At 40.4% G+C, this 13,518-nt stretch overlaps 1 protein-coding gene across 1 annotated transcript in view; it reads left to right on the top strand.

The window, feature by feature from the left end:
- arhgef10 (Rho guanine nucleotide exchange factor (GEF) 10) overlaps positions 1-13,518 on the top strand; it is a 280,448-nt gene that overhangs the window by 208,982 nt on the left and 57,948 nt on the right. The window contains exon 25 of the mRNA XM_060853056.1: positions 2,630-2,787. Within this exon, the coding sequence (XP_060709039.1) occupies positions 2,630-2,787 (158 nt within the window). The remainder of the gene's footprint in view (positions 1-2,629; positions 2,788-13,518) is intronic.

The raw sequence follows: 13,518 nt of genomic DNA, 5'->3' as shown, positions 1-13,518 counted from the left end.
TAATTCAAGAAAGAATCTAGAATTAAGAATGTAGCGATGACAATGGAATCATTGTCAATTATTGGAAAAACCCATCTGATTCACTAATATCATTTAGGGAAGGAAGTCTGCCTTTCTTAACCTGGTCTAGACTGTGTGAATCCAGACCCACAGCAATGTGATTCAGTAAAAACTGCCCTTTGGGCAATTAGGGATGGGCAATAAATACTGGCCTAGCCAGAGATGCCCGCATCGCCGAGTAAATTTTAAAAAGTAGAGAGCTATTCATTTTGCAGTTTTAAAAACTTGAACCTCTTTGACTCTATTTGCTGTGGTTAAAAAGTATTTGTACACTCTGTCCCTCTCTGGGTATCATTGTATAAATAGCTGTCCTGCAATGCCATCGTCACCTTTGCTTTGTAAGCCTTTGTAGTCCCTCTCCAGAATTCTGCATTCCTCGATTTAATTTAAAGACCGCCCTCTCAGCATGGTGAAGTCATCAGCCAATTAGCAGAATGGATGATGGGTCCACCAATCAAGAAACTGTGCCAGGATGTCATATAGCCGAGATGTACTGTGAATGAACAAGAAGTCAAAAAATCACAGTTATTACAAATCCTTTGGTCCAACTCGTCCACGCCGATCAGATATCCTGAACTGATCTAGTCCCATCTGCATGAAAATGTTGCCCCTCATATCCCTTTTAAATCTTTTCCATCTCGTCTTAAACCTATACCTTCTGGTTTTGGACTTGCCTAGCCTTGGAAAAAGACCTTGGCTATTCACCCTATCCATGCCCCTCATAATTTTTTTAAAACCTCTATAAGGTCACCCCTTGTCCATGGCAACCATGGTCACTTGCCTCTCAACCTTTCCTCACTACTTGTGTCAGGCTCAAAACAGTGAAGAAGTGAAATCTGAAAGTATGGAAATACTGCCACCATCACCAGTAGACATCCAGTGATGGCCTTGGTGGCTGATATTTTCTTTCCCAGCAGTGCTTTCACCTCATATCTGTCATAAACCACTTCCAAAGCTTCCGCTTCAGAGATGCAAAAATGGAGCAGGCAATGAAAAATTGCATACATTTGGGTTTTTAAACAAGCTCTTCTTATTTCTGTCAATAACATTTAAGCTAGCAATAAAGACAGTGGCTGAGAATCTGACAAAGTCTGCCAGCATCTGTGGAGGGAGAAACGGTTACCGTTTTAGATTAGATTAGATTAGATTACTTACAGTGTGGAAACAGGCCCTTCGGCCCAACAAGTCCACCCTGACCCGCTGAAGCGCAACCCACCCATACATTTACCCCTTTACCTAACACTAGGGGCAATTTAGCTTGGCCAATTCACCTGACCTGCACATTGTTGGACTGTGGGAGGAAACCCACGCAGACACGGGGAGAATGTGCAAACTCCACAAAGTCAGTCGCCTGAGTCGGGAATTGAACCCGGGTCTCTGGCGTTGTGAGGTAGCAGTGCTAACCACTGTGCCACCGTGCTGCCCGCACGGTTTTGAGTTGACATGACTCTTCTTCAGAACATAGGTAGCCAAATGGTGTTTTTTTTTAAATGCTTTGTTAACCTAGTAGGAGGGGATGCAAGCGTAACAGAAGCTGAGGACGACCAGAGTGAAAGACAAAGGGAATACTGATGGTGGTAACGGAGAGATAAAATATGTTAAATAGGTTCAAAGCCATTAAGACAACTGGATGTGGCCATATTGAAGTTGAGAGTCATAGAGATTGACTCAACTTGTCCATGCTGACCCGATGTCCCAACCTAATCTACTCCCATTTGCCAGCACTTGGCCCATATCCCTCTAAACTCTTCCTATTCATATACTCATCCAGATGCCTTTTAAATGCTGCAATTGAACCAGCCTCCACCTCTTCCTCTGGCAGCTCATTCCATACACGCACCACCCTCTGCATGAAAAAGTTGCCCCTTCGTTCCTTTTTATATCTTTCCTCTCTCACCCTAAACCTATGCTTTCTAGTTCTGGACTCCCCCACCCCAGGGAAGAGACTTTGTTTATTTATCCTATCCATGCACCTCATGATTTTATAAACCTTTTTGAGGTCACCCCTCAGCCTCCGATGCTCCAGGGAAAACAGCCCCAGCCTGTTCAACCTCTCCCTATTGCTCAAATCCTCCAACCCTGGCAACATCCTTGTAAATTGGGTTGTAATCAAAATGAAAGACAGAAGCCATGTTTTGAATTTGTTTAAATTTAAGGTAGTATTAGAGAACTTCATGAAAATGTGAAACCTTCTCACAGTTGCTCTGACAGATGCATGCTGATTTTCAGCAATATAACTGAAAAGAAAGAGCTCAGCATGTGAATGGAAACCAATATAGACAGCATGGTGTAAATCTTGACTTCATAAAATAGTGTAATACAGGCAATAAGGTCAGCAGCCTATTTTGTATTTCCCTCATTGATTTCAAGACGATAAAATCAGATGCATAAAATGAGTTGCTGACCCATTATAACCCAATTAGACTATCACACCAAGTCAAGGTATACCCAAATAAATTCCATTAAGTAATACTGGAACCATGTGTTTCATTGGATGCCCTTTCATTTGTGGCATGAGATGCAGTTGATAGCACGTACAATTATGATATCTTTGTTTATCCTACTGCAGCATTTCTGTGTACAAGAGCAGTCAGGCTTCGAAAAAAGTTCGATTGCAGCATTTCTTTACTCCGGATAGATCAACAGTGGTGAGCCTCGGGTACAAGTTACAATGCCTCTACGCTGGACTTGTTAATGGAAATATTGCTGTCTACACCAAGGCTGAAGGTGCGTAGACATCATCTATTTATTACGAACCCCTCAGAATTTAATTGCAACGTTTTCTTGAATCTTTTAGTATGTCTGTTTCCATTTTCCTCCGCAATAATGTGCTTCGTAAACGTGGAAGCACACCAGAACACACACAATCGATTTTCCCTTGGAGCTTCACACCATTCATCTGGATTTATTTTTATACAATAAAGTAGAAGTAAAATGACCAGTTGAAACATCAATGTGGGTCGAAATTAAGAACTTTACCTGGACATAATCCACCTTGAACTTCTGGACAGCATTGTTATTAAATTTCAAAATCTATACTCCGTAAAGTTGTGCATGTGGTTAACAACCAGCAACGTTGTTCGTCAGAAACTTAAAAAATGGTGTATTCTTCTAAAGTTTAACATAAGCTGAGGGACTTGAACGAGAAGGTTTTGCACAAGAAACAATGCTTTTATATTTTTTAGTGGTTTTAGTAAGCTTTGTTTTAAAATGACTCAGTTACAATAAAAGTTCCATATTTTTAACCAAATGGGCTACAAACCTAGCGCTTCCCACCTTATTTTTAAAATGAATTTAGTGAAAAAATGAGATACTAAGAGGCGGTGGTGCCAGATTTCCGCTAGACTCAATCACCACAGTATTAGGCTGAAGTGAACACATTGTTAACTCCCCAATGACTCTGGCCACATTCCCTCAGTTATACAGTAGATAATGGAAACTGCTTGGGTCTTGTTTCAGCAGCAAGCCACAAAATAACAAACACCTGGCTGCTGCAACCCCGAGAGCTACGGCAGTACACAAACATCTTTTCCCAGAGCACCAGGTGGTAGTTCCACCCACTCAGCATCCGTCAGATCATGAATCTGTAAATAGAGTTGAGTTCACATCAAGGCATGCATAAAGCCCACCACCCCCATACACTTGGGGCAGTTGTGGAAAGGATCACCACAGCATAAAGCACACAAGGAGGCTGTTTGGCCCTTCGAGCCTATGCTCATTTTTTTTTAAAGAACGATCCTATTAGACCAACTCTTCTTCTGCAGTCCTGTAAATGTTTTCTTTAAGTATTTGTCCAATTCCCCTCGGATTGTTGTGATTTAATTTGCTTCCAACACCCTTCCAGGTATTACATTCCAGACCACAACAAGAAAAATGAATATGGTCCTTTTCCATTAATTTTGCAAAAGTCTTGGCTAATGCTCTCCTTTCACCTGTTGAGCCAAAGGATGGTCCAGATGATCCATAAAAGTTCAATGGAACCTTCTATCAATGGATCTCAATATATCTTCACCCTTCCACATTGTTAACTCCAATAGTTCTTTTTCTTGACATCAGTGGTTGTTTAGTCAGGAGGGGGAGGTTTTTAAAATTTCCTTTCATAATAGATGCTTTCTTGATTCTTTATACAATTTGAAGATTGGCAGCTGAAGCTTTACATTTCAATACTCAGCATTGCCCTTTTAAACCTCCCTCTGTCCCACTCTACTTTCTCTGCTATATATTCAATTGCTCACATGTGAAACCATCTATAACACCAATTAGTAACAAGTTACAGGCAGGTTTGTGTGAAGACTACTAATTATTAAAGGTTATATTGAGACTGCCTAAAAAATTCATTCACCTTGTTGCATTCATAATGAGCAAAGCATGCTTCCATTTGGAGCAATTGAACCAGTTAATAGTTGCTGAAGGAAATTTCGGTTCAGCCAAGTGTCTGCACTTTTAGTTCCATTGTTGCTATTATTTGAGCATGAGATTCAAACTCTCAAGCATTCAATAGTAATGTTATGTCACAGACTGTTCTTAGGGTATGAGTGGAGGGTAACAAACAGTTGCAGAGCCATACTGTCTGCTGCATGTTGTATTCTTGCCAGTTAATTAGTTACATTAGGGAGTTTTATTAACATTAGAGGAGAACAGACATGAAAATCAGCTGTTTTAAAACAAGAGCATTTAAAATCAAAAATGTTTCCTGGCAACTTGTTGAACTATCTATTAACTTTTGAAACGTGGCTTTATGTCAATCTGGAGTTATTTTACAATCCATTCTTACATTCCTTGACTTCTCAGCTCTTGAGAATCAGATTGTAAACCCATGTTCCCAATTCCATTACTATTCTGGAAAAAATCTCTTTACCTGTGCCTGAAACGTTGATTCTCCTACTCCTTGGATGCTGCCCAACCTGCTGTGCTTTTCCAGCACTACCCTCTCGACACCAAAATCTCTTTATGTCAGTATAGAAGCAATAGTATAATGGTAGAGAGCAGAAGTTTTATCCTTAACTAATGTCCTTCTGTCTTTTCTTGACCCTGAAATTTTATTGTTTTTCAGCTACTAATCAAAGGAAGATGATGTTTTGTGCAGAATTTTGTCTTTAAAGCTCAAAGTCTGTTTCCCATAACTGTTTATTCTCTCCATTGTTGCTTGAAAGGAGCTTCTCAAAATATTTCCCCGAAGCTTCTGCTGAGCTGTAACCAGAAAGCACCATCTATTTAGACCTGTGCCTCAAATTGCGTAAAGTTCTCTGCAAAATGTAATGATGCCTGCCACTACCAAACAGATTCATGAAATAAAGCATAGCAAAAGTCATTTATTGAATATTTTAGCTTACTGCCTAACTTCCAAAATAATAACGAACAATACTATGACTGCAGCTATTTGCTGGCAGAGAGTGCATTTTATTGTCTGTAGAAGCCAATTTGCTCAGACATGTTCACGCTGTAGACAGTAGTTCAAAGATACTATGATCACTGTCATAATTTACTGTTGGAAAAAATATGGCAAAATTCTGTTTGCAGCCCCGGCTGGAAGCTTTCTAATCATCTATTGATCTATTGCATTTAATGTTTAGTAGCAGCCTATCTGTAACTCACTCAAAGGTCTGTGAAAATAACGTGTCCACTCTGTGGATTGAGTTGATCTGCAAACCTGGCTTGGGGTTCAAGGTGGACAATTAAACCTGAGCCATTTGAGGAGAGTACAGTCAGCACATCAGCTTGGTGCCAATTACTGTGATTACTGCATGCAGCCAGCAACTCCAATGCTGCTAATGAGCTACATGCACTCCTTAGACCGATTCTGCAACTCTTAAAAGAGAGGTACACTGTGTCCACAGTATGTCTTGGGAATGGATTGGCAACAAAATCTGATCTGGGAAAGAGAGAATTTTTTTTGTATTGACTCATGGAATTTGGGTATCATTGCTGGGTCAGTATTTATTGCCCGACCCTAGTTTCACTGGAGAATGTGATGGTGAGTTGCCACGTGTTCATGTGCTGTAGGTCGACCTACAAAGCTTTTGGTGAGGGAGTTCCAGGATTTTGACCCAGTGATACTGAAGGAATGGCGATAAATTTTCAGGTCTGGATAGTAATTTGGAAGAGAGAATGTGCGGGTGCTGGTGTTCCCATGTATCCTATTGGCCTTATAGATGGTAGTGGCTGTGGGTATGGAAGGAGTTGACTGAGGAGGTCGACCACAGTAAAATGCAAGATCGCAGGTTTTCACATGTTGCACTCGCTGTGGATGTGCTCTGGGCCCTCCAGCTATCCTGAGATGACCATCTCAAGATTGAGAAGCAGAATGGTTGCAGCAAAATGTAGCCATTTCCACCATGATTCATAATTTCAGTGTCAAGGAGATAATCATGTAGTTACTTGTAGATGCCCTCTGGCATCATTTTGTATCTTTAACATGCAGATTGCATCGGTATTTTTATGGTTCTCCCACCTTCTGCTGTGCACTTGCTGTCCACAAGTTGATGTGCTGCAAACACTGCGTCAGTTTGTTTCGCCACCAATAAAATTCCATTTCCCTTGGAACATGCCTCATAATTCCTTCATAAACCATTTGGATGAGTTGCTATCAAGGAACAGAAGCTACCACCAGGAAAATTGAAATGCTGTAACGATCCAGTTTCTGGTCAGCATCCCTCTCTAACCTCCTCAGACAGAGTAAAACCCTAAAGAACTGCAGATGATGTAAATCAAAAACACAAGCAGAGGTTGCTGGAAAAGCTCAGCAGGTCTAGTAATATCTGTGAAGAGAAATCAGAGTTAACATTTTGAGTCCAGTGACCCTCCCTCAGAATGGACCCGAAATGTTAGCTCTGATTTCTCTTCACAGATACTGCCAGACCTATTGAGCTTTTCCAGAAACTTCTGTTTATGTTCCTTAGAAAGGTTGTCCTGCTGGGAGTTCTTACTCCCACTGACTGCTCCTCCTTCCAGCAGTTTGTCCTGCTGTCTTCATTCTCCCAGTCCTGATTAATTCCAAGACAAGGGTATACTATGCTACTTGTGTCTGCAAGCAACAAGTTGGCGCACATGCCTTTATTTCAGAATCATCCAGCATCAGCGAAACAACTCCCTGGAGGCAATTGAAGCTTGTCACAAGAGTGAAGAAGCACTGAAATTGTTACCTCAACTCGATACAATCAGCTGAAATCAATCAGATGAAATCTAACTTATGAGTGATTGACAATCCCTTTAAATAGCACGGGTGGGGAGCCTTTTCACAATGAATGCATGTTCAGCTGTGCGAGGTTAAGACTATGTATGCTGTCGTATGGAACTCCATACTAACTCGTTGATTATCAACACAATATATCTGCTCCATATGCCTCTGGTAAGTGTTAAGGTTGTCCAGACTAATTCTTTCAACAATGTTGCGTCTACTCCGTTTAGCATTCCAAGTGTTTGCAGAGGCCATTTTGGAATATTAAGAGTTCTCTCGGTGTCCAAAAACACACTCGAGCCCAAGTTCGCCCCTGTATGTTAGACATGTGGAAGTAGTCTGTGTGTTGATGCAAAGACCCAGATTGTTCATTGGAAGCAGTCGGGGGGGCAGGATGAAGTGGTTTTTAAATCTGGAAGAGCTGACGCTCCAAATGTCTTACGGAATGTAATTGCTGTGCTCCTTGAAATGATCAGAGGCAGTTCAATTGACCTGATATGAGATATCTCCATTTAGAAGCCTGCTTCACAGAATTGGAGCCTTCGAGAGCAGGTAGTTTTATTGGAAGAGTGATAAAGATCATGGCAAGGCTTAAGGTTGTAGGGTAAGCAGACACCCAGTTGGGGTAGTGAAGGAAGAGAAAAGTTGCAGAGGAGTGGTTGGGTGGGTGTGAGAGTGGAGATTTGTTGGGTTGTCTGGTTGGGTCTGGAAAAACACTCCTGCTCCTCTAAACCCACAAACGTTGCTAAATCGGCACTTCCTGCATGGCTTCAGTTCTTCCCATTTCTTTTTGCATTTTCCCCAGTCTGTAAAACATAGTTATTTGTAGTTAAAAGCAGAACGATTGTTAAAATTAAAGAATGCAACCTCAATAGGCATTTAAATGATTCAAGATTAGACTGGTGCTGGAAAAGCATAGCAAGTCAGGCAGCATCCGAGGAGCAGGAAAATCGACGTTTCGGGCAAAAACCCTTCATCAGGATTTTCCTGCTCCTCGGATGCTGACTGACCTGTGTTTTTCCAGCACCACTCTAATCGTGACTCAAATCTCCAGCATCTGCAGTACCCACTTCACCTATTTGACTGATCAACCCATTCCTCCTGCCTGCATTAAAGCTGGAAGTGGGCAGTCGCTAGACAGGCGCAATTCCAGTTCAGTTATTTTTATCTTAACATTTGAAATGAACATAGCCCACTTGTTCTGAGAGTTACCATACAGATCAGAGAAAGATAGAAGTATAGATGGGTTGCACATAACGGAAAAGATATGTATGTTGGGCTGCAGACCTATTTTACCTCTATAGGCTTTCAACACTCAAATATCTGAAGATAAAATATGCACACCATGTTTTTCAATAGGAGAAAATAAGGTAATCAAAATTAATATTCAAGGTCCAGTAACCCTCAGAGTTCTGTTCTGAGCAAGGGTTCCAACAATTTCTGTTTTTGTTTCTGATTTCCCGTATCCATGGTTCTTTTGTTTTTTATTGTAATCAAACTGTTTTGAACCTCTGGTTTAAAAAAAACATGAATTGCTAATTTAACAACTTGAAAACTTAAATTTTATCCTTTTTTAAAAAAAAACATACACCTAGAAAAAGATACACAAATATGGCACGGGTATTATGTGTAGGAATCAGAGAAAAATGTCAGAGAAGCAAAGGTCTGGCATAAGTTTAGCTCACAGATGTTGATGAGTTGTTTTCTTTCAGTTTTCTCTTGAATCGTTCTGATTATTTGCTTGTCGCATGAAATTATGGATATGCTGACTCTCATTCTTTCATTCACTGTTGGAAGATTCACCCTTGCAGTGTCTGTGAAGATGCTTTGCCCTTTTCCTTTCAATACGGGAATATTCAGAGAAAGCCTTAGAGGTAAATGGTGAGTGAGAACAGCTATCGGGAGATTTCTCCCATAGAATAGGGAGAGAAAGATTCAGGTGCTTTCTCTTCATGAGCTGGATGTTTTCTCTATATTGTCTACATACAAACCTATAATCACTTGCTCAGGAGGCAGTCCAGTGGTTGTTACTGTACTGAGCCCCACAGTTAGTCAATTGAAAAAAAATAATCAAAGCACTGTTGTTGGACAAACTTGCACTGAGCACATGTCCACACCCACACGACACACAACACATTACATGCATTACTTCAGTGCCATAATATGTTTCCACTGTTTGGATAGCACAGTTTCAGTATCAGAACTGACTGACAGTTTCAAGATCTTCCACTGGTTGTAGCTCCTGTGAAACATTTGTATCACTACAAAATATGATTAGAGAAAATGCAAGAAACCTTTAACACATCACAAAAAAAAAGAATCTTGTTCTTCGTCCTTTCTATAGTTTAATGCAGCTATTGGATTAACCAAGTCTAATTATGTTTTTGGAGTTTTGTATTCAATAGGTGAACTCGTAATTATTTTTACTTCCCATCATTATACAAATGCGTGATGGCACCTGCTGCTCAAACCCCAGGTAAATGCATTAAAACTTCTATGGGCGATTCCACAGGAGTATTGAAATGAATTTACCCTAGTGTAATGGTACAAGCTAATATTTAAAATTTGATTATTATAATGTTGTTTACCCAAGGTTTTACATGGGACATATATACTTAATGGTAAGATCCTAGGGAGTGTTGCTGAACAAAGAGACCTTGGAGTGCAGGTTCATAGCTCCTTGAAAGTGGAGTTGCAGGTAGATAGGATAGTGAAAAAGGCGTTTGGTATGCTTTCATTTATTGGTCAGAGTATTGAGTACAGGAGTTGGGAGGTCATGTTGTGGCTGTACAGGACATTGGTTAGGCCACTGTTGGAATATTGCGTGCAATTCTGGTCTCCTTCCTATTGGAAAGATGTTGCAAAACTTGAAAGGATTCAGAAAAGATTTACAAGGATGTTGCCACGGTTGGAGGATTTTAGCTATGGGGGAGGCTGAACAGGCTGGGGCTGTTTTCCCTGGAGCGTCGGAGGCTGAGGGGTGACCTTATAGAGGTTTACAAAATTATGAGGGGCATGGATAGAATAAATAGACAAAATCTTTTCCCTGGAGTTGGAGAGTCCAGAACTAGAGACCATAGGTTTAGAGTCAGAGGGGAAAGATATAAAAGAGACCTAAGGGGCAACTTTTTCACACAGTGGGTAGTACGTGTATGGAATGAGCTGCTAGAGGAAATGGTGGAGGCTGGTACAATTGTAACATTTAAGAGGCATTTGGATGGGTATATGAATAGAAGGGGTTTGGTGGGATATGGGCCGGGTGCTGGCAGATGGTACTAGATTGGGTTGGGATATCTGGTCGGCATGGACGAGTTGGACCATAGGGTCTGTTTCCATGCTGTACATCTCTATGACTCTGACTGTATATGGGCATCTATTGCCTGTCCCAACTGCCCTTGAGAAGATGGTGGTAATCTGCAGTCCACCTGCTGTGCGTTGACCCACAATGCTATTAGGGCAGAACATCAATAAATGTAAGGATCCCAGATTGGCTTTCTGTTATTTGTTAAATTTCAATTTTGCTGATATTTATTTGCTTCAACTGTAAAAGGAAATTGGCTTGACTTAGTTTGGTTCAGTGTTGCCACTGTTGTCCCTGAGGTTGTATATTCAAGCCCTGCTTGAGAGCTGAAGTGCATAATCTAGTTTGGCACTCCACTGCAGTGCTAAGGATTTGTTGTGTTTGGAAACTCTCGCATTCTGCAAGCAATGTATCTTTGTACAAAAATGCACTTTGAGATGAGGCTGCCTTGTATTTGCCAAGGAATGAGAGAACACATTGTGACTCATCCAAACAAACACTTGAATTTTGTGGATCTGAAATGGGACTCCAAATAGCATAGCTTTAACACCCCAGCTGACTATTTTCAGTGCCCTGGCAAAAAAAAATTAGACCTTTTATATTAATTACTATATTAATTCTGGTTCAGTGTATCATTCTCAATAAAAGACCATTTTGCTTAGTAATTTGGCAAGTATAAATTGGTTGTGTACTTTCTAGGTACATTTTGATGACCACTTAGTGTAGTTGATGGAAAATCAGGTGGAGGAGAAATTGGTTGGATTTCTCAACAGCTGTGTGTTTCAGCCTGCCTATTTCTTTAATTGTTGTTATGCTCAAGAATTCCCAAGTGCAGCCCTAGGAAAATTTCCTCTGCAATGTGTTCTGCTTTCTGACCTGATAACCAGCCTATTCTTTTCCACTGAGAATTGACTGCTTTGCTTAAAGCTAATATAGTGTACTAGAGATTGTAAGACACAGGTTTCAGTTCCTTGGAGACTGTGTCTGCTTACTGAAAGAATAGATAAGTCACTTAAATATGAAGTAGTTTTTAAATAAACTAAATTGTAGCAATCGCAGCCATTCATCCTAATGTAAAACAAATATCTGGTGAACCCGATCACAGAATACATTTCTAATCAGCAGAACAGTCAGATTTCATCACTCCATGGAAACGTCCTTGCATAAACTTTAAAAGCATCTTCCAAAACTCTGAATTCTATCACCTAGTAGAACATAGGCCACAGATGCACCCCCTGGAATACAACCAGATACAAGTTCTCCTCCAAGCCCACACACAATATGATTGTTTATTCGCTATTGCTGGATCAAGATCTTGGAAACATAAGAAATGAGACCCATATCAGCCAGGAGTGATGACTTTTAGGTGTCAAAGTTCCAGCAGTAAGAATTGCCTCCATTCTAACACTTTGACTCGTTGCATTCAGTAAAGTTGACTTAACTCTTGCAAAGGAGATTGAGTTTGAGATCTGAGCAAAATCAATGCATATTCTGAGTCATTCTTAAACCTGTGACTGAACCATCGGTAATATAAAAGAAAATTCAGCACATTGTTGATCTTGGCATTCTCACAAGTCAGGATTTAAATTTTGCTCTTGACGTTAGTTTTTCAGCTAAAAGTACTCAGCCTCAGAAACAGGATGAACTTACAGTATTTTAAATTTTGCTGACTTTAGGTGTGAAATCTGCCTAATGGCATTGGCATCCCTTATTTGCACATATACTTTCTATCCTTTCCAGTTCTTCTGATGTTCTCTGCTTTATCTTTCCACCCCTGAAGGCAGTGACTCATACTGCCTTATAATTCCATTGATATAGATTAACTCACCCACATCTGAAATGCATATTGAGTATTGTTAAATGTTTTTTACTTTTAAGAAGCCTATAACAAGGCATGGTTCTTTCCATACTCAACATCAACTTAATGTGAACTAAAATAGGAGGCATTCGATGGAGCACATGAATAGATGCAGCTTCCACCAACATCCAAACTTCTGAATGCCGTTGTCAAGTGCTGTCAGGTTTACTTTTTGCGCACGCTGCATGTATAGCTCCTCATTCCTGTATGTAGGAAAATCTGTAATTACAATGGAGAAACTGAGGGATACTGTTTGAGAGATTAAGCTTGGTGTTTTTGTGAACTGTATTTTTTCACTTTAATACTTAGCCAACCTTACCAAAAATTCTCAACCTTTTGTTTCAGTTGCCAGTCTGATGCTGTTCCCTGTGAATTTTGAATCATATATCCAACAACCAATATCTCCTATTTGCTTTCTTGTCAGTTTCATCACTTCTTCTGATGCAGGTCTTGGTCTGAAAGAGTGTCCTTGGTTCTGAGATGGCAGCAAATGTATCTCGATTCTGAAACTGTCTACGCCATCATCATCCTATCAACAAAACATCACTCCCCCTTTGAAGGGGGACTTTTATCTGGTTTTTGAAGCCTGGTTTATTATCAAACTTCAGTTAGAAGGGACTGTTTTGGACAAATCATTGGCTTATGTAAGCAAAGTTACATCTCAGAACATTTGGCTGTCAGTACCAATTAGACCATCCTTGCCTGTCTTAGTTAACGATAGGATCTCCTGATTGAGGTGGACAGTCGCCTTGTGCCATGGCTACTTGTATACACTAGCATATTGGAACTCTTCTCCATTGTGTCTAAGGAGCCAAATTGCAGTTGATTCTGTATGTTGGACCAGCAAGTGGAAGGAGCCCATTTGTACTCCAAGTTAGGCCTACACATGTAGGATCTGAGAATCCCAGTGCCGATTTGGTGTTGCTTGAGTACGCTCCTATTTTAATATAAAGACTTTAAACATGGAAAAAGTTTGATTTTCTTCTGTAAGCATGTACCTCCCATGTCCTTGAAGTAAACCCCTTTTACGAAACCTGCCCTGTATCCTGACTCAGTTCTCTCCCAGACTCAATATTGTTTTAATGTTCCTGTTATGAACTAAAATCTCAATTTGTCTGATCT

This window comes from Hemiscyllium ocellatum, chromosome 3 (genome assembly GCF_020745735.1).
Source record: "Hemiscyllium ocellatum isolate sHemOce1 chromosome 3, sHemOce1.pat.X.cur, whole genome shotgun sequence".
NCBI classification, from domain to species: Eukaryota; Metazoa; Chordata; class Chondrichthyes; order Orectolobiformes; family Hemiscylliidae; genus Hemiscyllium; species Hemiscyllium ocellatum.
Note: the sequence above shows the minus strand (reverse complement) of the source record. Positions and strands in the feature narration are given on the sequence as shown.